The sequence below is a fragment of the Bufo bufo genome, chromosome 9, assembly GCF_905171765.1.
Source record: "Bufo bufo chromosome 9, aBufBuf1.1, whole genome shotgun sequence".
Classification (NCBI taxonomy): domain Eukaryota; kingdom Metazoa; phylum Chordata; class Amphibia; order Anura; family Bufonidae; genus Bufo; species Bufo bufo.
The window spans coordinates 166,572,567-166,600,408 of NC_053397.1; the positions used below are offsets into that span (position 1 = coordinate 166,572,567).

At 42.5% G+C, this 27,842-nt stretch overlaps 1 protein-coding gene across 1 annotated transcript in view; it reads left to right on the plus strand.

Annotated features, from left to right (window-relative positions):
* CACNA1I (calcium voltage-gated channel subunit alpha1 I) overlaps nucleotides 1-27,842 on the plus strand; it is a 589,793-nt gene that overhangs the window by 409,407 nt on the left and 152,544 nt on the right. Inside the window, exons 16-19 of the mRNA XM_040407395.1 lie at nucleotides 15,152-15,252; nucleotides 18,602-18,725; nucleotides 21,186-21,254; nucleotides 21,388-21,572. Coding sequence (XP_040263329.1) covers nucleotides 15,152-15,252; nucleotides 18,602-18,725; nucleotides 21,186-21,254; nucleotides 21,388-21,572 — 479 coding nt within the window. The remainder of the gene's footprint in view (nucleotides 1-15,151; nucleotides 15,253-18,601; nucleotides 18,726-21,185; nucleotides 21,255-21,387; nucleotides 21,573-27,842) is intronic.

Sequence of the window (27,842 nt, forward strand, 5' to 3'; positions counted from 1 at the left end):
GATGTAGCAGTTATAAGGCCTGTATTACATGGTCCCTATTTTGCAACAGAATTGGCTTATGATTTGGTAGCCAAAAGCAGGAGTGGGTACAAAACACAGAAGACATTCAAAGATTCCATTCACGTGTCATCTCTGTTTTGGATCCACTGCTGTTTTTTGGGGGCTTTAGCAATACTGATGAATTACTCACCAAATGCTGACCAAGTGAAGGCGGATGCTCAACAGACAGGATCCGTCTTTTGGGGGTTATTGTTCTGATGGATCAGAGGAAGGACAAAATAATCAGTGACGTCAACAAAAACTTACTGCTGACACCCGCTCCACTCTGTCAGGGGGGCGCTACTTGTATAAGAGTTTAAAAGAACAGGTTCTGTAGACATCTATGTGGAATCTGCTGACGACGATGTAAAAGGAGTGCGCTCTTTCACGCTATAGTAGGATCTTCAGTTCACACTTGAATTATTTGGTCAGTTTTAGCCCTGCAATTGACCAAATGAGTGAAATGTGAAGAGATTCTAAGAGTGACCCCTGTCATGTGCGTGTCATACTGACTCACAGTATTGTTAAACTACCACAGCAGACTCCCTATGCGTGTTACTGCAAGACACAGTATTCTACGCCACTTTACAGGCTCTCTGTAGCCAGGAAATAGATGTTTTTTAACGTGATTTGCCACGAATAAATTCGGATCGAATCTAATCTTTTCAGAAAATTCTGCGAACCGACTGTATTGAATTTGAGAAATTTGCTCATTTCTAATTATTATGCTGATACTTTATTAGGTGTTTTATATAACAAATCATACTGATGTTCCGAAACTACTATCCACATCTTATTCAAATTTTTTGACGGATTTAATAAACCTTAAAGTCCTTATTTTTATTTGGCAACAATAACCTAGAAATTCACAAAGTTAACTCTTTGACACCTTTAAATATGAAAGGAATTTTCCAGGAGTACAGTATTGACCTATCTTAAGGAAAGGTCATCGATATTTGACTCCAGGCATCTCCGCGAATCAGCTGTTTGAAGAGGCTGTGATGGTCTGAGGCCAGTGACATTATGTTCATCAGTCAAATGGCCTATGTGCAGCTCAAATGGTCAAAATGCTCACTGGAGCACTACAGCCTCTTCAAACAGCTGATCAGCAGGAGTGCCAGGTGTCAGTCCCCCACTGATCAGATATTGATGACCTGTCTTAATGGTAAGTAATCAATACTGTACCACTTTAGATCCAAACCATCGAAGTGGTTAACCTGCAGCCACTACTTGACCAATATTCTTCTTACTTTTTTTCACTTTCTTGTAGTCTAGTCTATTAATTGTATCAATGATGTAAAGGAAATCAGTATACCATGCAATGTTCTCCTGCTGAGTAATATGCTTGTTATACACAGTATTCTATGGAAATAGACTGAGCTGCAGCATTTTATTACCACAGTTTGACATCATCTTTAATTTTTCTCTTATTTGAATGTAACATGGACAGAGATTAGGCTTGGTTGCCCATTACCTATGTGGTAGACATTTATTGCTCTAAAAATGGCAAAATCATCAAATCCCCTTATCTAGTAATAGATTGTTTTGCACAATGATTTTTTTGTTAGAAAGGTCCACCAAAAAAAGTTTAAAACATAAATACATGATGTGTCCTGCTGCTGAAATACTTAGTGATCAGATGTTATCTGTAGAAAAACCTAGCAGCAAGTGTTTGATTCCCCTGCAGTTCCACCGAAGGAGAAATGAAACAGTACATACAGTAGCTAACATTGAAATCAATAGGTGGTCTATGTAATGCTGTCAGAAATCAAGGGGTTGTCTACAGTGTCGGACTGGAGTACCTAGTGCCCACCAGTGTAATTGATTCTGGGGGCCCACCTTAAGGCTCCTGCCGTGTCCATACCATTTTTTTGTGTGGCCTGTATGTGAAACCATTCCCCTCAATAGGGCCGCAAAAAACAGAAATGACTCCGTGTGCATTCCGTGTCTGTATGACCGCATGGCCGTTACGCAAAATTATAGAACATGTCCTTTTATTGTCGGCATTACAGACAAGGATAGAACTGTTCTATTAGAGGCCAGCTGTTCTGTTCCGCATAATGTGGAATGCACACACACAGTATCCATGTTTTGCAGATCCGCAATTTGTAGACTGCAAAACATCCAACAATCGTGTTCATGAGCCCTTACAGTGATAACAGAAATATTAAAAATGAAGTATGATGGTAGACACTCACAGCAAAATGCACAAACATACATGTTGCAGAATTTAGGCTACTTTCACACTTGCAGTAGCAAGGTCCGGCAGGATGTTCCGTCGGGGGAACAGCCTGCCACACCCGTGCTAACGCTAGCCCACCATGCCACCAGAAGTCCGCTGTCATTTTTGTCTGGCCCCCTCCGGCCCGCCCCCTTTATAGTGATTAGGGCCGGAGAGGACCTCCGGCAGCACGGTGGGCTAGCGTAAGCACGGATCTGGCAGTCTGTTCCTCCACTGGAATAGCCTGCCAGACCCTGCTCCCGCAAGTGTGAAAGTAGCCTTACACATATATGGGTATCCTGCTCTTAAGTCAGTCAGAAACAGGACACATGCAGTTCCTATCACACATAGGAAACATGCAATGCATGCCCCAAGACATTTTTTGCCTAACCCTATTAAGCGTAGCACACTTAAAGGGGCTGCCTCACTTCAACAAATGGCATTTATTATGTATAGAAAGTTAATACAAGGCACTTACTAATTTATTCTGATTCTCTATATTGGCTCTTTTCCATTACATTATACACTGCTCATATCCATGGTTTTGACCACTCTGCAATCCAGCAGTGGTGGCCGTGCTTGCACGCTATAGGTAAAGGTGTTGGCCTATGCACACTTCCAGCCTTTTCCTATAGTCTGTTGGCACGGCCACCGCAGCTGGATTGCAGGGTGGTCGTCACCACGGATACATGCTGTGTATAATGTGATGGAAAGGAGGCAATATGGATAAAAACAATATATTAGTAAGTGCCTTGTATTAACTTTCTCTACCTGATAAATGTAATTTACTGAAGTTAGACAACCCCTTTAACCCCTTTAAGCATAAATGTCTGGCATGAAATTTATAAAATCTTAACCGCCTCAGATTGCACATAATCTACAGTATATTTAAAAGGGTTTTCCTACCATAAATGACCTATCGCCTATCTACAGGATAGGTGATAAATATCAGATTCCTAGGGTCTGACTGCTGGAATACCCACTGATCATGAAAAAAGGGGTCCTGAGACATTCAATTACATTACCGCCAATCTATGTACGCAAGGGTCTTAAAGGGGTTGTCTCACTTCAGTAAGTGCCATTTATCATGTAGAGAAAGTTAATCCGAGCAACTTACTAATAGACTGTTATTAGTGTTGGGCGAGCATGCTCGGCCAAATATCGCGTGTGCTCGAGAGCAGTGTATTTAAATCTAATCTAGCCTCTATTTCTGAAAAGTTACTGGCAGGATTCAAACTCACTACCTTCTACATTACAACCAAGAATGTTAACCACTAAACTATAGAGCTATATATATATAGTAACTGGCCATGCAGCGCTATACTATAGTGGTTAACATTCTAGACTGTAATGTAGAAGGTTGTGAGTTTGAATCCCATCAAAAACTTTTCAGAAATAGAGGCTAAATAAAATTTATATATTTTATATATTTTTTTGTAATTGTAAAAAATGTGTAATTAATAAAAAAAAAAAAATAATAATATATATATATATATATATATATATATATATATATATATAAAAAAATGCATAATATGTGGGAAACTACTACTGATGTTTTAGCCATAAAATATTTACATATATTATAATATATGTTATATTCTAAGTATATAATAATATATGTAAATATATTATGGCTAAAAACATATACAGTATATATATGTTTAAATTACCTTTACCCTCTATTTCTGAAAAGTTTCTTAATGGAATCAAACTCACAACTTTCTACATTCCAGCCCAGAATGTAAACCACTACACTATAGAGCTTCATGGGCAGTTACTTTAAAAATAAATAAATAAATAAATAAATAAAAATGAGACTTTTGCTGTATAGGAATACTTACTAGTAGTAAGTATTCCTATACAGCAGAAGTCTCATATTTATTTTTTAAAGCAATTGGCCATGCAGCTCTATAGTGTAGTGATTAGCATTCTGGGCTGTAATGTAGAAGGTTGTGAGTTTGAATTTTTTCAGAAATAGAGGCTAAATTAAATACTTTTTTTTGTAATTGTACAAAATGTGTGATTACTAAATATATATATATATATATATATATATATATATATATACACTTCTGATATATATGAGCGCATAATATGTGGGAAACTACTACTGATGTTTTAGCCATAATATATTTACATATATTATATTATAATATATTATATATTCTAAATATATAATAATATATGCAATATATTATGGCTAAAAACTTATATATGTTTAAATTAAATTTAGCCTCTATTTCTGATGGGATTCAAACTCACAACCTTATAAATTACAGCCGAGAATGTTAACCACTACACTACAGAGCTGCATGGCCAGTTGCTACAAAAAACGTAAAATATGAGACTTATGGGAATACTTACAACTAGCAACTGGCCATGCAGCTCTATAGCGTAGTGGTTAAGAGTCTTGGCTGTAATGTAGAAGGTTGTGAGTTTGAATCCTGCCAGAAACTTTTCAGAAAAAGAGGCTAAATTAGATTTAAATACACTGGGTGTCCCCAAGCACTGACTTCATATATGGACATAGCTATATATGGAGTCAGAGCAGGGACTCCTAAGCCGAACTAGTCCCGACACCTTCCCCTCTTCAGAGCAGGGGGTGCCTGGTTTAATGCTCGGGTTCTCCTATTGCCTTCCATTGTGCTTGGGTGCTCTGTAGAGCACCCGAGCATCGGGAAGTGTTCTACACGAGCACTTTGGTACTCGACCAACACCAGTTATTATCCATATTGCTTCCTTTGCTGGCTGCATTCATTTTTCCATCACATTATACACTGCTCGTTTTCCATGGTTACAGACCACTCTGCAATCCAGCAGTGGTGGTCATGCTTGCACACTATAGGCAAAAGCGTCAGCCTCTCTGGGGACCATGGGAGCACACATAGGCTAGTGCTTTATCCTATAGTGTGCAAGGACGACCACCACTGATGGATTGCAGGGTGGTCGTAACCATAGAAACAAGCAGTGTATAATGCAATGGAAAAATTATTCCAGCCAGCAAAGGAAGCAATATGGATAATAACAATATATTAGTTAGTGGCTTGTATTAACTTTCTCTACATGAAAAATCCGACTTAGTGAAGTGAGACAACCCCTTTCAGACCACGTTCCCTTGATCATGGGGGTCCCAGCAATCAGACCCCCACCAATCAGACCCTTATCATATGTCGTGTCATAGCTGTTTCACCTTTTCACATTCCCTATCCTTAAAGGTTTTCTTTGGGTATAATTTTTTTTAAATAAAAATAAAAAATCTGGCCCAAAATATGTGCCAAACTAAAATAGAAATGCTCGCCTGTTGAAGGGCCTGTGTCCACTTTTCTAGTTATCCTTTATCCACAGGATCGGGGATAACTAAGTGATCCGTGGGGGTCTGAACGCTGGAGCCCCCACTGATCCCCCTTCTCGACTGAGTGGCAGGTCGAGCATATGCCCTGCCTCTGCATCCATTATCTATGGAGTTGCCGGAGATAGTGGAGTACAGCGCTGGCTAATTCTAGTGGTCCCAAAGAAAATTAATGGAGCAGCAGGGCATATGTGTAGCCTGTCACACCATAAACAGGGGGAACAGGACCCATTCCTGGGATCAGAGGGGGTTGCAGAATTGGACCCCACTATTCATATAGTTACCCCCAATGGTGTGGAGAGGATAACTTGAAAACCTGTACAACCTCTTTAAATCCTCCACCACTCCACCACCAGTATCTCTTTACATGGCAGCAGTGATGCCTGTAATTATGGAATATCATCACTGCCGCCATGTAAACCATACATGTCAATAGTGGAGAATATGATGCACTGTGCAGATTTTTTCGGGCATAAGTCCAACCCCCTTTGCAGGTCACAACCTTTAACAAAGCCCAAGCAAAGATGCTAGAGGAGCAACGTGAGCAAAGGGCACAAACAGAGGGTAATAACTGAAGCAGAGACATTAGGGTTACCTGAGGCAGACTAATAGTGGGGATCCTGGAGCAGGGGTAACTGGAGAAGAGGCAATATTAGTGGTGCATTTAGAGTGAGGGCATCTGGAGATGCGGCACTTATGGGGATGCACCTAAAGCAGACGCATTAGGGTCACCTGAGGCAGGGTGAGCATCTGCAGGGTTATTAGGGGGCAACTGGAGAAGATTCAATATTAGGGGTGCTTTTAGAGGAGGCATCTGGAGCTGGAGCACTTATGGGGATGCACCTAAAGCAGAGGCATTGGGGAGGACATATCGCAGAGTCCCCCCAATGCCACTCTGAACTCTGCAGAGAGTATATAGTTGATGAAACGGTTTGATCCAATAACCATCCTTGAAGTGAAGGTTAACCTCACTAATGGGGTGGCTAAGAAAAGAGTCACTCTGATAACCGTCTTTAATTAGTTTCCATAAATCCCCCGAATGGGTGGCCCCCAAGAAGTTTCTTTCAGGCAGGATCGTGGTTTGATTCTTATTTTCTTGGGAGGAGTCAGAGAACATTCTGGACAGCACGTCTGCTTTGCCGTTATTAGAACCTGGACGGTAGGTAATAATAAAGTTAAAACGAGAAAAGAACAGGCTCCATCTGGCCTGTCTGGAGGATAATCTTTTGGCGTTATGCAGAAACTCAAGGTTCTTGTGATCAGTAGTGTTGATCACGAATATTCGAATTTCGAATTTTTATCGCGAATATAGGTACTTAGAAAATTCATGAAAATTTTGAATATAGTTATATATATTCGTAATTTCGAATATTCGAATTTTTTTCAATATTTTTTTTTTATATATATATTTTTTTATCAGTACACATGATCCCTCACTGCTTCTAGCTTGTGGGCCAATAAGAGGGCTGCAATATACTTGACTTTAGGAGTAGTAGTGTTTGCGAATTTTGCTCTATTTTTGGAATATTCGCTATATTGCTATATATTCTTGTTTTAGAATATTACGAATATTCTAAAAAACTAAGTTATAGCAATATAGAGAATATTCCCAAAAAATCGAATAGAGCAATTTAGCTAATATAATCTTTGTCTAATAGTTGTAAATTGAAAAATTTGCAATAAAAAATTCGAATTCCGAAAATTCGCATATTACACAATCATTACCTTTCCGATTTTTCGAGAGAAAAAAAATCGTGAATTTTTTCGAATTTGCGAATTTTCAACGAATATTCTACAAAATATTCGCAAAATATCGCGAATTCGAATATGACCCCTGCCGCTCATCACTAGTGATCAGTCAAGACGGTTACGGGAATGGTGGCCCCCTCCAAAAGGTATCTCCATTCCGAGAAAGCTTCCTTGCAAGTAGTACCTTATTCCCGATGTCATAATTTTTCTCGGCTGGGGACATTTGGTGAGAAAAATAGGCACAAGGATGAAGCAACTCTTTATCTCCTGCACGTTGTGACAAAATCGCCCCCATTGCTGAATCAGATGCATCCACTTCTACCGTGAATGGTAGTTCTGAATCTGGATGGATTAGTATTGTTGCGCCTGTGAACAGAGTCTTTAGTTGACTAAATGAGTCTTGTGCATCGGGAGTCCAGGTAAAGTGTACTGTTTTCTTTGTGAGTTGTGTGATTGGTTTGATGACCCTGGAGAAATTCCGGATGAATCTTCTGTAGAAATTGGCAAAACCGATGAATCTTTGTATGTCTTTTACATTTCTGGGAGTAGGCCACTCCGTTACAGCTCTAATCTTGCTGGGGTCCATCTCTAGACCCTTCGGAGAAATGATGTATCCCAAAAACTGAACAGTTGTTTTTTCAAATTCGCATTTCTCGAGTTTCATGTAGAGTTGGTGTTCTCGAAGTCTCTGTAGAACCTTGCAGACGTCCATACGATGTTGCTTCAGACTTTCAGAAAAAATTTGAATGTCGTCCAAGTATATTATTACGAACTGATCCAACATGTCCCGGAACACATCGTTAACAAAGTGTTGAAATGTAGCTGGCGCATTACACAGTCCGAAAGGCATAACGAGGTATTCGAAATGTCCATACCGAGTTCGGAAAGCAGTCTTCCATTCGTCACCCGGACGAATACGGACCAGGTTATATGCTCCTCTGAGATCGAGTTTCGTAAATATTCTGGCAGTGCGCAGTTTTTCCAGAAGTTCAGATATTAAAGGAAGGGGATACCGATTTTTTACAGTGATACTATTAAGTTTCCGGTAGTCTATACAGGGGCGTAAAGAGGAATCTTTCTTTTCCACAAAGAAAAAAGGAGCGCCAGCTGGAGAGGTAGAGGGTCGGATAAACCCCATTTTTAGATCTTCATCTAGATATTTTTTCAAAGACTTCAATTCAGGATCAGAAAGCGGATAAATGCAGCCAAACGGTTTATCGGCTCCCGGTAATAGTTCAATTGGACAGTCGTAAGAACAGTGAGGAGGACGCTTATCTGCATTTTTCTTGTCGCCAACATCCTGAAAATTCTTGTATGGCAGAGGTAATAACTCACTTGTAGACTGTTCCGGAACCAGAGGGATTGCTGGAGCCGAAGACTGAGGGTCTTGCAGGCAATTACACTGACAGAATTCTGACGGGAAGTGTAGTACATGATCCAGTCAATGGATGGATTATGAATTGCCAACCATGGGATCCCCAAGATTATGGGAAATTTGGGTGAAGAGATCAAAGAAAAATGGATATCCTCAAGGTGATCCGTGTTGATGCGTATTTGGAGCTTTAACGTTTCTTGCGTAACTGGACCTGAGGAAAGAGGTGAGCCGTCCACAGTCTCCATATCCAATGGTGTTGTTCTCTTTAATAGTGGAATATGGTTTTTATGTGCAAATGTTAAGTCCATAAAATTGCCCCCGGCCCCAGAGTCCAGCATAGCAGAGCAGGAGATTTTGAGTTCAGAGGTGAAGATCTGAATGGGTACCATGAAATGAGACTCGGGGATAGTAGTTTGGTCTTTCCTCCAAGCAATAGGGGAAATAGAGTTTATTTCAGAGCGTATGGAGTATGGAATTTCTGATTCGAATTGTTCTTCTATCTCTCTGACCGCGTTTATTCTACGGACCCTTCTAGGGCAGTCGATTGCATAATGTCCCGGTTTTCCGCAGTAGAGACAAACATCTTCTGAGATGCATCTTTCCTTTTCTGCTACAGTTATGGATCTCCGTAATGCATCGATTTGCATAGGTTACGGTGCAGGCTCAGGATTACGGGGAGCCGATGGTCTGAAAAAATAGGTGGGTCGGTTTTCCTGCGCCCATGCTTTCTCCCTTCTCCTTTCAGTAAGTCTCTGATCGACTCTGATACAAAGTTGAATGAAGTCTTCAAAGTCTTCCGGAATATCTGTCCTAGCAAGTTCATCTTTCATTTGTTCAGACAACCCCCGCCGGAACTGACTCTTTTGGGCGGCAAGATTCCAGGTGGTGTCGGTCACCCAGCGGTGGAATTCGGCTGTGTAAACGGCCACTGAACGGTTTCCTTGGCGTAGATTATGTAGTTTTAGTTCCGCAGTAGCACAACGATTAGGATTATGAAACACCTGACTTATGGCGGAGATGAAGGTCTCCAGATCCCGCAGAAGGCTGCTGTCGGTCTCCACATAAGGAGATGCCCATGCGAGAGCCTCATCAGACAGAAGATTGATGATGAACAATACCTTCATCTTTCCAGTAGTGAACCGGGCTGGATTCATTTCTAAATAGATTCGACATTGGTTCAAAAAACCTCGGAATTGGCGTCGATCTCCATTAAACCTTGCTGGGAGCGGCATGCGCGTATCTCCAGCTGGGGCCTGCCCCTCCAGGAGTTGTCTCTGTAGGGCGATTATTTCTCCTTGTTGATCTTGTACCACACTTTTTAACTGGGAAAACTTTTCCTGATAAGTGGTTCCGAATTCTTGTAGCTCTATAACTTGTTTTTTCAGAAGCGTCACCGCGGACTCCATTTTTTGGGCCAGATTATTCTGTTATGGTTACCTGCACAATTGCTTGTAGAGTTTACTCGACGAGGGGAAGGAGTCCAATGGCAGCGACACAGGAACAGGGGAGCACGGAAACGGAATGGATAAATGATCCTGATATGCAGGAATGCCGGTGGCTCAATGAACCTAATAAGGTCCACGTGGTAGATGAGTGCCGAAGAACGAGGAAGGCAAGAGAGTAGTCAGGCAGTCCTGGGTCGGTACACAGGATGGCAGGTACAAGGATTCAGGATGAGGCAGGAGAGTAGTCGATGTAGGCAGAGTTCGGTACACGAGCAGGTTAGCAGACAAATACTGAGAGGCTGAAGCAAGACTACGGCTGAGATATCTCAATAATCTGGCAAGGTAGGAAGTGACATGGTCTTCCTTAAATAGGGCGTACACAGACCCGATTGGTCAAACCAAAAGCAGGAAAATTCAGGTCAGGGAGGTGGTTCAAAAAGTAACAGAAACTGTCCAGGAAGCTCTGTGGTCTAATGAGCAAGGCTACAATCTAGGATGCCGGAGTCTCCCAGTTCGATCCCTGACATGATGGGTGAGGCCAGACTAAATAGAGGAGTTGGAATAACCACTTAAGCTACACCAGAAACAAGTGAAACCAAAGAGGCTGTCAGATCACATCATGTGCAGGCAGTCTCTTAGATCTTCTGACCCCTGTCACAGGAGACACTGTGACACCACCTCCCCGGTGGGCCAGTCCGATCCTGGTTGTCTATATAATGCTGTCTGAAATCAATGGGTTGTCTGCTCTTTGACCCAGGGAAAATCTTTTTAAACACTGACAATTAAGACGTTTAGTAAACTTGGGTAGCTTACTAATATATGTTTTAATTATTTCGTGACTTAGAAGCCTGTCCGTTAGACTTTACCATTGGGTGTTCGCATGATATAATACTCTGATGCTATCCTTTCCTTCTTAAATTCAAAAATTATGGAGTTAGTCACATCTAGACAACTACAAATAATCCCCTTGGTGATGCTTTGTTTGGCATATACTGATTCAGTCAGCTACTAGACATGTGGATTCTCAAAGTTGTTGGCTAGACTAGGGTCAGAAGTCTAAGGGATTCTCTGGTCATTCACCTTATCCCCCCAAGGATGTATGGACTTTGCTGAAGGAAGATCTCCAAGTTGCAGTTCCCAGAATAGTCTCCATTTGGCAGCAGTAGTGCCGATGCAGTACAACTGCCAAAAAAGGGGTCAGTCAGCACATCCCAATGTGCAGGTGCACACTGCCATGGCTAGAAACACGAAGAAAAAAAGAGTGCGACAGCACTCTACAAACAATAATAAAGTACGATATTGCCATAATTATAGAAAACACTAGCAGAAGGACCCGGCTTCACACGGGTATATTTCATCTATTTCATTTAAAGGGAACCTGTCACCTGGATTTAGTGCATAGAGCTGGGGACATGGGCTGCTAGATGGCCACTAGCTCATCTGCAATACCCAGTCCCCACAGCTCTCTGCGCTTTTATTGTGTTAAAAAACAGTTTTGATCCATATGCAAATGACCTGATATGAGTCCTGTATCCGGAGATGAGTCAAGCGGAAAGGAGCCCAGCACCGCCCCGCGTCCTCCGAATCTCCTCCTTGCTGGCTGACATCACAGAGCTGGAGTGCCGAAATCTCGCGATGCGCGAGCTAGCGCATGCGTAGTTCGTTCCTTGTGCTGATGCCAGTACAGGGAATGAACATGATGCCGACACTGCGCATGCGCTAGCTCGCGCATCGCGAAATTTCGGCGCTCCAGCTCTGTGACGTCAGCCAGCAAGGAGGAGATTCGGAGGACGCGTGGCGGTGCTGGGCTCCTTTCCGCTTGACTCATCTCCGGATACAGGACTCATATCAGGTCATTTGCATATGGATCAAAACTGTTTTTTAACACAATAAAAGCGCAGAGAGCTGTGGGGACTGGGTATTGCAGATGAGCTAGTGGCCATCTAGCAGCCCATGTCCCCAGCTCTATGCACAAAATCCTGGTGACAGGTTCTCTTTAATGTTTGTGTGTGTCGTTAAAAGATATTGACAGTATCCACAATAACAGTGACATCTACAGTACCCCTCCCCTTAAACAGTGACCTCCACAGCGGCCTGCCCCCTTAACAGCAATATCCACAGCGCCCACCCCTTTAACAGTGACCTCCACAGTGGCAGCCCGTTTATTAGTCACCTCCACAGTACCCGGTCTCGTTAACAGTGATTTACACAGTAACCCGCCCCCTTAACAGTGATCTCTACAGAGCTCGGTTTCCTTAAAATGTGACCTCCACAATATCCCGCCCCCTTAACATTGACCTCTACAGCACCCAGCCCCTTAACACTGACCTCCATAGCAGACCGTCCCCTTAACTGTGACCTCCACCGCGCCCGCCCCTTTAACAGTGACCTTCACAGAATCCCACCCCCTTATCAGTGACCTTCACAGAATCCCGCCCCCTTATCAGTGACCTCCACAGCAGTCTGCCCCTTTAACAGTGACCTGGACAGCATCCCACCCCTTTAACAGTGACCTCCACAGCAGCCCGCCCCTTTAACAGTGACCTCCACAGTGGCCACCCCTTTATGGGTGACCTCCATAGTACCCCATTTTCTTAACAGTGATTTCCACAACACCCCTCCCCTTAACAGTGGCCTCTACAGCAATCTGCCACTGAACACTCACCTCCATAGTGGGCCGTCCCCTTAACTGTGACCTCCACAGCACCCTGCCCCTAGGGTGGCCAGATGTCCGGTTTTAGGTAGGACAGTCCAGCTTTCAGACTCCCTGTCCTCCGTCTGGCGCAGGACCTGGACGGACACAGGGATGTTCTTTTAAACAGCTCCCTCTCAGACAGAAGCACTGTGCTGTGTGAGCGTGAGCTGCAGGGAGAAAATCACCCTCCCTCCCACTCCTGCAGCTGACAGAAGTTGATTTTTACCTTCCTTTTTTCAATCCCTGTCCGCTGCGGAGTGGGAGGGTGTGTGGCCTAACCGAATCAGCGGCATGGCTTAGCAAGACCTGGGGGCAGAGTTTTAAGGTCCGTTTTTTGAGGGTGGCCTGAATATCCACCCTACCTGCCCTGTGAACTGTGACTTCCACAGCACTTTACTCCCTAACAGTGTTATCCATAGCACCCTGCCCCTTTAAAGCTGACCTGCAGCAGTGAAGGAAAATGGCTGGGTTGTTATGGAAACCTGGAGTAAAACTGTGTGTATGTGGAGACTAAGGGCCTGTGAGCTTCTTTTGGCTGATAAGGGACATGTGTGTATGGCAGTTGGGATATGAAGAGAAAGACTTGCAGGCTTGTATTGGCTAATGCAGGTCATTTTTTTGGAATATCTCAGGAACGATACATCCTAGAGAGCTGTGACCCCCACAAGATTTCTTTCCAGGTAGCAAAGGATGTGTATACCAAGTTTTGTTGAAATCGATGGTTGCGTTTTTAAGTGATCGCGGAACATACTTACACACATACATACATATATACGTCCTTCTTTTTATATATATATATATATATATATAGATTCTGGTGCCAATGCTACACTTATTTTGCACATTTGAGGTTCTTGGCAAATACATTTTGTGCAAAATTATTTGGGCCCGTCTGCCAAACATCAAGGCGATCTCTATAAGATGGGAACCTAACACTAAATACTACCTGTTATGTGCCATAATGGCCACCATAAAATTCAGGGAGTACAGGTTTCACATGCATGCTGGGTCCACTCTGCTTTTTACCATTTTTCATACCATAACGGCCTCAAAGTTATTGGCTAGACTAGGGTCAGAATTCTAAGGGATTCCCTGGTCGTTCCTCTTATCGCCCCAAGGATGTATGGACTTTGCTGAAGGAAGATCTCCAAGTTGCAGTTCCCAGAATAGTCTCCATTTGGCAGCAGTAGTGCCGATGCAGTAGTCACATAGTCAGGAATGTAGCCAAGAATCATTACCTGGAGAGCAGTCAGGAATGTGACAGGTAAGCGGATTAGACAGGAACTTAGTCAGGAGCAGAGCCAAGCATCATAGCCAAGAGTAGAACAGGACCAACAGTACAAGAAGAAAAATCTAAGGGGCAAGGCAGAGGCAATATCCAGAAACGAGGCCTGGATCAAGGTATAGGAGCCAGGGTCTGGAGCTACTGACTCTCATCGGGACATGGCACTGGAACCAGGCAAGATGAGTACCATATACAGATGTGCAGATTATTATGAGAGTGTCTACTGCTTAGGGTAGGTTCACATCTGTGGCAGGTAAATCCAGTATCTTGCGCTGATGGAGGAGCAGATTGTTGGAGCATGCAGCGGTATTTTATGCTGCCATTTTATGCAGTGGTATTTTATGCATTTATGCCAGAAACCTACCGGATCTTTGTCAGATTCTATTATACAGAATGGAGATCCAGTGGTACTTGGTGGTGACCGGCTATGCTGGATATAGTGACTCTGATAGTCTGCTTCTCTGCCAGAACAGACTACTGGATTTACCTGCCGCAGATGTGAACCTACCCATAGATATGTGCTATGTGTATAATGTAGATAGCATGACATAATGAAGAAAATTAAGTTCTCCTTCAATTCTGATGTGGATATAACAGTTCTTGGCTTCTGAAACTAAAATTAATGATTTGGGTGATGTTAACAAAATAAAGCAATTAGAATGTGATGAGGTATTAATAATAATTTGATTACAGAGGCTTCTAGTCCACAGAGACTTAGCAGTATGGATTGTATTCATATTAATGGCAGCATTATATCTCGAAAAAGACCATAATCAGTACGTTAGTACTCTTCAAGGGATTTGTGCCAAGTATTTACATGAAAGGTACTGATGACAGCAGAGCGAAATGGCATTTTTGAGATTGTAGATTAAACACTGTGACATCCAAAGAGAGTTTACCAAAAGAAAATGACACATTGCTGAATAGTGGCAGAAGATGACAGCTCCAATTACATATAAACAAGTGACTTGTAAATGCTTCTCTCTACAGAGTTTATGTTTCCGAATCAGAAAAATGATTGAAGCGTATCGGCCAGATTGGTGTGAATTACGGGAGGATTGGTCCATATTCCTTTTCTCGCCTCAAAACAGGTAACACATTCAGACTTTGTGGTATGCTTCTACAAAGCTGAGCCAAGCATGCATGTGTATAGGGGAGTCAGAAGAGATAGCTGTCGGACAAATGAGTATGAGTATAGAGGTTTTCTGAGACTACTATGGTTTTTCACAGATATGCTCATGTAGTTGCTTACCTCATGCACATCTTCCTCATGCTTTTTTTTTTTTTTTATTTGGGCTCTTCTGGCCCATTTTTGCCATGTAAACAAATAACTCTGGTTGGTTTACATCCTGTATGTCGGATTTCTTTTTGCTGTATCCAACCAAACCCATGATGCACTTCTTCTTTCTCTGCCACAGCTCCAGCACCATCCCTAACAACCCCCAGCTAGTTTATAGCTCCTCCCACCAGCGAGTTACATAGACACTCCCCTATTACTGCCCCATTGCGATTTGACATGTCTAAGGACATAAAATCATGTGGCCACAGCTCAGAATGGAAAATAAAGGTAAAATAAATACATTACAAAAATACAGCTACCCTCACAAATAATATGTCGATGCAAACTGGAAAACCTCTTTAAAGGGGTTATCTGACTATGTGTAACCTCTGGATAGGTCATCAGCATCTGATTAGTGGGGATCCAACATCCAAAAACCCTGCTGATCAGAGGTTTTAGAAGGCCTGGCACTCCTGTGAGAGCTGAGACCTTCTCGCTGCCTAGGCCAGTGACATCATGGCCAGAGGTCACGTGGCCTAGGAACAGCTCAGCCCCATTTTAGTAAAAGATCTTCTCAAAGAGCTGATCATCAGGGGTCTTGGGTGTCAGACTTCTACCGATCAGAGGCTGATGACCTATCCAGAGGATAGGTGATCAGTTACAAATAGTCAGATGACCCCTTTTACGTAACGAGTTGTGCTAAAGTATTTTACTCAGGATAAAGTAACCTAGGTCTGCATCATACCCTTTACTAAGTTTCATGGTATGGCCTGGTGAGGAGGTTCAGCATGCTAGAGCCCTTACCTATTTAGACACTTTCCAAATGTAATTATACATCTTTTACATGGTAGCTTTTGAGTTGGAATTGGGTTGGGTAACAACCATTATCTCCTAGCAGCAAGACTCCACATGACCCAAATGACCTGGAATCAGAGACTGAGCTATCCAAACCAGACATCTCTTTAAACCACATGCAATACATATCTAAATTTTTATTTTAAAGCAATTCTCCAGGCTCCTCTTTACTAAGGCTCATTGGACCCAGTATACTGATGTGTCCACCCTAAAAGGGGTTCTCCGAGAATTAAGAAAATTAAAATACTTAAATATTACTTTATTATAATTGTATTCCCAAATACCTTTCATTAGTTATAATCGGTTGCTTTGTCTGTGGAGCAATCATCAGGGGAAATAAAATGGCCACTGTCCTATTAGTACATACCAAACCTGTTCTAATCACACAACAAGACAAGTTACTTCATAACACCAAGCTAAAGAGCTGCCTCATTCTCCTCTCTGCTCTACTTGCCAGGTATTATGATCTTGAATACAGTTTAATATAATCTTCAACTCAATCTCTGGAGAATAGAGCTCATGAAGAGACATGAAGTACAGAGAGGAGGTGGGGATGTGACTAATGAGCAGCAGCACTTGTATGCAGACTCCATTACCACAGTCTGTCCTGTCCGTGACGGGCAGTGATGGTTGGTTAGGGTATATGTCTATAGTAAGGGACTGGGGTAGTGACAAGAGGCCAAGAGGGAATGTTATACACTGGTATCTTCAGTGCTCAGTAGGACTAAAGACTGAAGACAAGAGGCCAAGAGGGAATGTTATACACTGGTATCTTCAGTGCTCAGTAGGACTAAAGACTGAAGACAGACTCTCCTTAGTAACAGTGAGTTGAAGCTTTGCTAAGGAGACTCTTACACCATTTTCTAGTGCAAAGAAGCATTTTTTCCTTATAAAATATATCACAAAAATGGTTAACATCCCTGTCCCCACAACATATTTAAAATAAACTGTATTGACAGTTACACTGTAAGGACATGTGACTTTAACAAGGTCACTTGTTTTCAAGAAACTTTTGTAATATATCTTATCAGAGAAAAATGCCTCTAACTTCCTCTAGCAGCTCACTCCTACTTACCTTACCCCTCTCCATAGATCTCGATGGGCAGCATGCCTGTGTGTGTCTCTCTGCACTTACTCCCTTCTCTCCTTCCCATCTCCATGGACTTCTACGGGCAGCATGTCTGTGTGTGTGTCTCTGCACTTCCTACCTCATCCAGCCCTTTCTCTCTCCATAAACTTCTATGGATGGCATGTAATCACAACACATTCAGTAGAGAATGTTAGTTTAGGAGAGAGGAGGTCAGAATGATACATTTTTCGCAGATAAGATATATTACAAAGTTTCTTATATTTACGTGCGCTATTGATTTATGTAAAGTTTGTTGAAAGTACACTAACATTCACAATACCTATATTTTATGATCTACTGAAACATTTTTGTACCTAAAACATATCTCAGCAATTTGCCAAAAGAGCGTTATAGTGGTACAAAATATTCTCCAGCTGCACAAGATGCAAGCTATTAGATCTGTCAGCTCCAAGAGATGTAATAATTCTATATAAAAAAGACTCACGTTCATGGAATAGGTAGACAGAACAAGTCTCTTAGTTTCAGCACCAAATTGGCATATTGTATAAACACTGTAACTCTTGCCTTTTTTGCAGTATTGCAGAAAATAGATGAATGCAGTAATTTATGCTTTGAGATTAAATTCCCAGACTCCTATGGTTACAGATATGCATTACAGCTCTCCAAAGTATTTTGAGTCCGTTTGATTAAACTCAGAAGCCGTTTTCTACCATCCATTTGCTGAAAACACTCATGGAACATCTTGCTCCCTGCTCTACTTCTAGTTCACTAACTACCGTGAAACTATAAGATCAGGTTCACGCACCGCAGAAATAACTGTGCTCAGAGTTAAAGCAAGATCTTTACAAGCTTGAGAGGTTTTTCCAGGACCTTGGACAGCAGCTGCAAGGATGTTGGGGCACTGAAGTCTCTGTATGTTACAATGAGATCATTCGTTATAGCATTCACAAGCCAAAATATGCAATTTAACTTTCTGGCAGCAAGTTTTAATTACTGGAGTATTGCACGACATAAGCTTGAATATAATCCAACAATTGCAGAATCCTCAATCTGGTCTGACAGACAGAAATAATAGAAGTGCTTAACTGTTTTATTTAGGCCACAGTGACGATTATTTGATATGCAGAGTTAACAAAAAGAACGGTGTTGTGGAATAGCATTTCTAGGCTGCTTCTCTGGATTAAACTGTGATTGCCTCTGTCTTCGTTCCATGCAGGTTTCGCATCATGTGTCAGACAATAATTGCACACAAGCTCTTCGACTATGTGGTCCTCGCATTTATTTTCCTCAACTGCATCACTATTGCTCTAGAGAGGCCTCAGATTGAGCACAAGAGTACGGTGAGAATCATCTTTATTATTCTGGATGATGTATCCCAGCTCTTATTGTTGTAACTGCAGTAATATAACTTACTCAAGTCAGAAAGAGGAGAGATGAATGAAAAGGTTAACCCATTCGGAGCAGGCTGCATAAATTCTGTTATCTCTAGTAGATGTCATATAAGCATAGCAATAGTATAAAGATAAAAGGGGAATAATCATGTTAATGAGTTGTCATTCAAGCTAGGTTCAAATCTCCGGTGAAGGTTCTTGGTTGGAGTCTATGTGGCAGATTTTGGTAAAAAAAAGGAAAAATGACTAGTTTGGCAAAATGTCAATATCCATGTGGAAAGCTTTATAGATCCCATTATAGTTAATGGAATCCATAGGGCACCAGTGGTGTCCGGCATATGCCTTATTCAGTAATTTTGGTTCCTATGCTGGAACAACCGTAATTGTTATGCCTTATGTAGAGTAGAGGAAACCTCCTGCCACTCTTGTTGAAAAATGCTTTTCAGATCAAAGATGCTACAAAAGTGTCCCATTTCAAACAATTATCCGCTATAAGTGTTTGATATGTGGGGATCCAACTGCTGGATTCACTTGTTTCCCCTTTTAAATGGAGCAGTGGTCTATGGCAGTGTTGAGTAGAGTACAATCACTCGGCTATCTTCAGTAGACCTATAGACTTCAATGGCAACACACATATATAACAGCTCCTCCAATGAAATGGGGAAACACTGTGGGCAGCATAGCGGCTCAGTGGTTAGCACTGTTGCCTTGCAGGACTGGTGTCCTAAGGTTTGCTTGGGTTTGGGCAACATCTGCCTGGAGTTTGTATGTTCTCCCCGTGTTTGCTTTGGTTTCCTCCGGGTACTCGGGTTTCCTCCCACACTCCAAAGACATACTGATAGGGAACTTAGATTGTGAGCTCCATTGGGGACAGCAATTGATAATATCTGTGAAGCGCAACGGAATATAGTAGCGCTATATAAGTGCGTAAAATAAATAAATAAATAAACATGGAGCCCTCCCTCATCCTCATGATTGCAAGATAGAGAACAAGTATTTGTAATTGGGAAATCCATTTAATGGAAATTAATGATGGTGCAATGGACCTGGGTTTGATTACTTTTCTATAATCAACTGGTCCCCAGAAGATGCTTGTTTCACAGGGTTTTATAAATATGGAGAAGCATTATTTTCCATACGAAAGTACAAAGGTGCCAGCCTCCAAGTAGGATTAGGCTGTTTACATAATTTGCAGGCTGGAAAATATAAAACACCTAATTCCAGTTGACTTCAACCTATGTCTCTTTAGATGATGGAAAACTGTAACTGTAACAGCACCAGCCTGTCTGAACATAGCAGGAGATGACGCTTAACAACATCTTAGAGTCATAAGTAGGAGAATGCTGCAGGTTGTAAAAAAATTATGGAACACTTAGAAAATTCTAGAACTATAAATTTTGCTGGGCTCCCTGTTCGATTTAATCCTGTTGATCTGTTTTTGCAAATCTTATTTACTCGCAAGTTAACTAACTCTTGTTATCTGTTGGCTGCTATACCAGGAGTGGACTGGAAACTTAAAGTAGCCATGGAAAAAACTAAAATTGGCCCCATATTGTAGGCTGGTCCACAATGACAGAAGGCACGTCCAACACAAGTAGGCAGGGCTAGCAATACCAAATTGTGACACAAAACCTCCCCAGCACAAAATAGCTCCCCAGAAGCTGCCCCTCTGTGGTGACATGTTCTGTCATCATACTCCAGTTGCCTCAGGATGGCAATACAGTTGAATTCAGAAGTCAAGAGTGCACCTGCAGCTGCTGGCCAAATACATAAGTACTAGATGCTCCCAGTGTTAATTGTGTGTAACTCTGGGAGCATCAAATCATTACTTATCTGGCTGGAGGCCATAAGGTGTGCCCAGGATGCCCCTAGGCATTGGCTCACAGGTACATTTCCCTCTAGGGTCTATGGCCAGTCCACCCATGACCATACTAGAATTTGTGGTTACAGCTTCACAGACTTACCTGCTCCCTAACACTTGCTTTCTGTTCCTCTTTTCCACCACTGCATTTGCCACACTATCGCTTGCTATTTTCCGGCACAGGCAGGGGTCATCTGTGCAATGGCTGCAGTGGGGACATGTCCCCCAAACAGCCTATCACTGAATCACTTCTTGGGTTACATATCATCGCTGCCACTAGTCATTGGCTGAAGCGCAACATGCAAACCCCTTCTGTGCAGTTGACCAAAGGAGCTGGAACCAAGCAGAGTGGAGCCAAAAAGTGTTAAAAAGCTCGGTTAATCTCATTCAGACATGGCTTTGATCAGAGAACACCCTTTAAGCAACTGTTCATATAACCTCCAAGCTAATATTTATATAAAGACCCATACTTCATGTCAGAAACCTTTTACCTGTCCTAATTCTCATTATCTCCAATATTTCTAATGTTTTTTCTCTATCTTCTGCAGGAGCGGCTGTTTCTCAGTATATCAAACTATATATTTACTGCTATCTTTGTAGCTGAGATGACATTAAAGGTATGTCTATGTATTCAAATCCGAGACCAGTCAAATATTTATTCATATTTGTCCTCTTCTTATGGAAATGAAGTTCTGCTTATCTTTTTGTTCCAGTGCAATTTATCTTTCTGACTTTCATTGTTTTCTTCAGGTGGTTTCTCTAGGACTTTACTTTGGAGACCAGGCATATCTCCGAAGTAGCTGGAATATTCTGGATGGGTTCCTTGTTTTTGTGTCATTAATTGATATTGTGGTTTCTGTGGCATCTGCTGGTGGAGCAAAAATTCTAGGAGTTTTGAGAGTTTTACGTCTCTTGCGGACATTACGACCTCTAAGGTGAATAGAAATCTTCATCTTCTTCTTCTCTTTCTGTGATATTTCATTATGTATTACACCTTTTGCAAAAACATCTGCAACAGATTATTCCCCTCATGTGTATGTACCCTAAGCAAGTGCATTCCTTTAGACACTGCACATGAGATTTAACATCAACATGTTTATGCCATTAGAAATAGAATTAGAAATTGCAACACATACTATTAGTGTTAAACGAATTTAAGCCAAATTAATTGGAAAAATTTGATTCGCCACATAGCATGATAATGAATCTATTTTTCCTGAAATGGTGGCAAAAAAAAAAAAAAAATACTTGCCTAATCCATTTGCTCCCGGAGAGGCTGTCGCAGCTATCTTGATTGAAAATACTGCGCAAAATCTCATTTGATGTCAACACGGCCAGGCACGGTGACGTCATTAGTCTTCAATCAAGATGGCTGCGACAGCCTCTGCATGAGCAAATGGATAAGGTGAATACAGTATTTTTTTAACCGTAATAACCCCTGAAAGACCTTAATTTTAATCTCAGATGCCACGACCAGCGATGAACGTGGCATCTGAGGGATTCAATTATGGGGGGCGCCCACTACATACAAACGAATGCGCTTCGTGACAAGGTAATTCGTCACAAGTCAAATTGCTTTGTGAAATTTGGAGAAGCAGCCGAATCTAATACAATACTTGCTTCATAATTAGCGACTTTTGATATTTCTATATACTTTTGTAAAGTAAGGAGTAAAGGGGTGGACCGCCTGCGGCCACCTGCATTTACCGTATTTTTCGCCCCATAAGACGCACTTTCCCCCCCCAAAAGTAGGGGGAAAATGCCCCTGCGTCTTATGGGGCGAATGCTGCCATTTTACATCGCAGACTGCGATGTATCAGCTGGAGGCTGGAGGGGGAGGGAGGAGGGGACGTTGTCATGCAAATGCGGCGGGGCGGTGCGGTCACTGTACTCCAGCCCCACTGCTCACACACTGCTTTATGGCTTAAACATTTTATAATAATAGTTTTAATTGATGATCCGATCCCCAGCCCCATCTGTACTACCGTACTTACTAAATGTCCTGTAGCAGGCAGAGCTGGGCGGGCGGCTGGCCGGAACTCACTGACGTCACGTGCCTGTGTCGCCTACTTCATTCATAAAGTAGGCGGCGCAGGCACGTCACGTGACATCAGTGAGTTCCGGCCGGCCGCTCGCCCTGCTCTGCCTGCTACAGGACATTTAGTAAGTACGGTAGTACAGATGGGGCTGGGGATCGAAACGTCAATTAAAGCTATTATTATAAAATGTTTAGGCATTAAGGAAGTGAGTGAGCGGTGGGGCTGGAGTACAGTGACCGAACCGCCCCGCCGCATTTTCATGACACCGGCCCCTCCTCCCTCCCCCCTCCCACAGGTTTAGCTATGGTATATTAGGGCATCTGTGGATGGCACTATTATGGGGTGGGGGATATGTGGATGGCACTGTTATGAGGTGGGGGATCTGTGGGTGACACATATATAGCAGTGCCACCCACAGATCCACCCCCCATAACAGTGCCATCCACAGATCCCCCTCCATAACAGTGCCATCCACAGATCACCCCATAACAGTGCCATCCACAGATCCCCCCATAACAGTGCCATCCACAGATCCCCCATAACAGTGCCATCCACAGATCCCCCCATAACAGTGCCATCCACAGATCCACCCCCATAACAGTGCCATCCACAGATCCCCCTCCATAACAGTGCCATCCACAGATCCCCCTCCATAACAGTGCCATCCACAGATCACCCCCCCATAACAGTGCCATCCACAGATCCCCCCATAACAGTGCCATCCACAGATCCCTCCATAACAGTGCCATCCACCGATCACCCGCCCCATAATAGTGCCATCCACAGATCCCCCATAACAGTGCCATCCACAAATCCCCCATAACAGTGTCATCCACCGATCCCCCATAACAGTGCCATCCACAGATCCACCCCCCATAACAGTGCCATCCACAGATCCCAGTCCATAATAGTGCCATCCACAGATCACCCCCCCATAACAGTGCCATCAACAGATCCCCATAACAGTGTTATCCACAGATCCCCCATAACAGTGCCATCCACAGATCCCCCCATAACAGAGCCATCCACAGATCCCCTCCATAACAGTGCGTCATCCACAGATCCCCCATAATAGTGTCATGCACAGACCACCATTAGTTCAAAACCCACCAAAAGCACACCTTTTGGTTAAAAATATTTTTTTTCTTATTTTCCTCCTCAAAAACCTAGGTGGGTGCGTCTTATGGGCCGGTGCGTCTTATAGGGCGAAAAATACGGTAATATAATTTACTCCAGAAACTAGTGTAAATTATAGCTCATGAATACGCCAACCACTCGGGGGCATAGATTTCAGTTTTCTACTGGGAGCCAAAATTAATTAAGTGTTCCTTCCTGATAATTGCCTGGTCGTCAATGGAGGTAAGAACTGAAGTTACATGGAGCGATCACTTCCACTCTACAGGGATGAGTTATGGCTACTACACAGCATGATCTGCTGCCCAGAAATGAGGATTTAAAGTGCTGCATAAAAGCGATGCATTCACCCAGTAAATGAGCATTTTGCTTGTTCATTGGTGAATTGGCAACAACTTTACAAAGGCCAATTATCATGTACAAGAGTTCGTGCTAGCATTCGGTACGACTTGTAATTAGAGATGAGCAAATTTCTTAAAAGTTCGATTCAGCTGATTCGCCGAATTTCACAAAAAATTTGCTTAGTGACGAATTACTTCGTCCCGAAGCACATTTTTTTGTAAGTAGCGGGTGCAATGAGAGGGAGCTGCGATAGCACTGCCCCCGTCATTGCACCCCTCAGATGCTGCGTCCATACATGATCGCCGCATCTGAGTGTAAAATTAACAATAAAAAATAAATAAAATCAAACTTACCGCCTCCATTTGCTCACGATGGGCCGGCCGCCGCCATCTAACTTGAGGATCCCAGGTGAAATCCTGTATGGCGTGAGATTACCTAATCACGTCGATTTATTAATAGCGAATAATCCTGGGAATACCCTCAGATGTATGATATATTCTGTATGGAATCAAAGCTACAGTTATATTGGAATGTTTAAAATTGTTTTATGTACAGTGCCTTGCAAAATTATTCACTCCCATTGACTTTTTCGTATTTTGTTACATTACAGCCTTAAGTTCAATGTTTTGTTGATCTGAATTTTATGTGATAGATCAGAACACAATAGTCTAAGTTGGTGAAGTGAAATGAGAAAAATATATAAATAAAACTATTGTTTAGAAGCAGAAAACAGAAAATTGTCATGTACGTATGTATTCACCCCCTTTGTTAGGAAGCTCATAAAAAGCTCTGGTGCAGCCAATTGCCTTCAGAAGTCACATAACTAGTGAAATTATGTCCACCTGTGTGCAATCTAAGTGTCACATGAGCTGTAATTACATATACACACCTCTTTTGAAAGGCCCCAGAGGCTGCCACGCCTAAGCAAGAGGCATCACTAACCAAACACTGCCATTAAGACTAAGGAACTCTCCAAACAAGTAAGGGACAATGTTTTTGAGAAGTACATGTCAGGGTTAGGTTATAACAAAAATATCCAAATCTTTGATGATCCCCAGGAGCACCATCAAATCTATCATAACCAAATTGAAAGAACATGGCACAACAGCAAACCTGCCAAGAGACAGCCTCCCACCAAAACTCATGGACCGGGCAAGGAGGACATTAATCTGAGAGGCAGCACAGAGACCTAAGGTAACCCTGGAAGAGCTGCAGAGTTCCACAGCAGAGACTGGAGTATCTGTACATAGGACGACAATAAGCCGTATGCTCCATAGAGTTGGGCTTTATGGCAGAGTGGCCAGAAGAAAGCCATTACTTTCAGTAAAAAACAAAAAGGCACATTGTGAGTTTGCAAAAAGGCACGTGGGAGACTCCCAAAATGTATGGAGGAAGGTGCTCTGGTCTGATGAGACTGAAATTTTACTTTTCGGCCATCAAACAAAAACTCTATGTCTGGCACGAACCCAACACATCACATAACCCAAAGAACACCATCCCCACAGTGAAACATGGTGGTGGCAGCATAATGCTGTGGGAATGGTTTTTCAGCAGCCGGGACTGAGAAACTGGTCAGAGTTGAGGGAAAGGTGGATGGTGCTATATACAGGGATATTCTTGAGCAAAACCTGTACCACTCTGTGCGTGATTGGAGGCTAGGACAGAGGTTCACCTTCCAGCAGGACAATGACCACAAACACACTGCTAAAGCAACACTTGAGTGGTTTAAGGGGAAACATGTAAATGTGTTGGAATGGCCTAGTCAAAGCCAAGATCTCAATCCAATAGAAAGTATGTGGTCAGACTTAAAGATTGCTGTTCACAAACGCAACCCATCCAACTTGAAGGAGCTGAAGCAGTTCTGCAAGAAGGAATGGGCAAAAATCCCAGTGGTAAGATGTGGGAAGCTCATAGAGACTTATCCAAAGCGATATGGAGCTTTGATTGCCGCAAAAGGTGGCTCTACAAAGTATTGACTTTAGGGGGTGAATAGTTGCTTCAAAATAAAAAAATAAAAAAACATCTTCAAAGTTGTAGGCATGTTCTGTACATTAAATGATGCAAATCCTAAACAATCCATGTCAATTCCAGGTTGTGAGGCACCAAAATACGAAAAAGTCAAGAGGGGTGAATATTTTTGCAAGGCACTGTGTGTTTTTAAGTATCATAAGGGTATTGAAGGATTGTCCCGGATAGAGAATTGCAATGCCCCCCGAAGAAACAGAAGTGAAAGAGTTGGGCCTGTGTAGCTGTGAGACTTTTATGCAATGTTCTAATTTTATTCAGTAAGTGCAGTAAATACCACAGAGTGGATCTGGTGTTGCTACTAGGGATGTCCCAAACTATTCGCCGGCGAATAGTTCCCGGCGAACATCGCTTGTTTGCGTTCGCCACGGCAGGCGAACATATGCGATGTTCGGTCTGCCCCTATTTGTCGTCATTGTGTAAACTTTGACCCTGTACCTCACAGTCAGCAGACATATTCCAGCCAATCAGCAGCATACCCTCCCTCCCAGACCCTCCCACCTCCTGGATAGCATCCATTTTAGATTCATTCGGAAGCTGCAGTGTCACAAATTTGACTAAGTTGTAATCGCAATGCGATTAATACAGGTTATATTAATCGCATTGCGAATTCAACTTAGAGCTGGTTTCCTAATGGTTGTTGTATTGCTAGAATATAACGAAGATTGAGAATATAGTGCTATATTCGTCAATTCTAGCAATACAACAATTAGGAACTCAGATCTAAGTTGTAATCGCAATGCGATTAATACAGGTTATATTAATCGCATTGCAAATTCAACTTAGAGCTGGGTTCCTAATGGTTGGCGTTGCTATGGCTGGTGTCACCCGGTGCGGTAGAAAATGGTGTCACCCCTGCCCCCCGCCCCCCCCAAGCCATAATAAAGAGATAAAGAGAAAAAATAAGAAGTCACTAAGTCAGCTTCAATCGGATATCTGCATAGACCCAGAGTCTTGGTCTATGTGCAGATATCTGATTGGAGCTGACTTCTTATTTTCTCTTTTGCACATAAACGTTTAAACTATATTCCTTAGTAAAAATGACCAGTCCACACCATGTGGCTCTATATTTATGAGGGCCCCCCTGAGCAAAGATTAGTAAATGTGGCCGTCTCTATAATAATCTACCAGTAATTTATGAATGGGGTTATTAACTTATTATTATTGGAGTATTATAAAAATAATTTGGTCTATAAAGTCAGAGCCGCTCTACCTACCTCCTCCTCCCGGCACTAGAGACTCTTGCAGGGCAGCTGCCGCGGCGCAGCACTATATTCTCAATCTTCATTATATTCTAGCAATACAACCATTAGGAACTCAGATCTAAGTTGTAATCACAATGCGATTAATACAGGTTATATTAATCGCATTGTGAATTTAACTTACTACACTCTGCGTCAACTACGTAATTTTCCATGGGAGTTTTGCCATGGATTCCCCTCTGGCATGCCATAGTCCAGGTGTTAGTCCCGTTGAAACGACTTTTCCATCACTATTGTGGCCAGAAAGGGTCCCTGTGGGTTTTAAAATTCACCTGTCTATTGAAGTCTATGGCGGTTCGCCCAGTTCGCCCGTTCGCGAACGTTTGCGGAAATTCACGTTCGCAGTTCGCGAACAGAAAAATTTATGTTCGCGACATCTCTAGTTGCTACAGGCTTCACTACG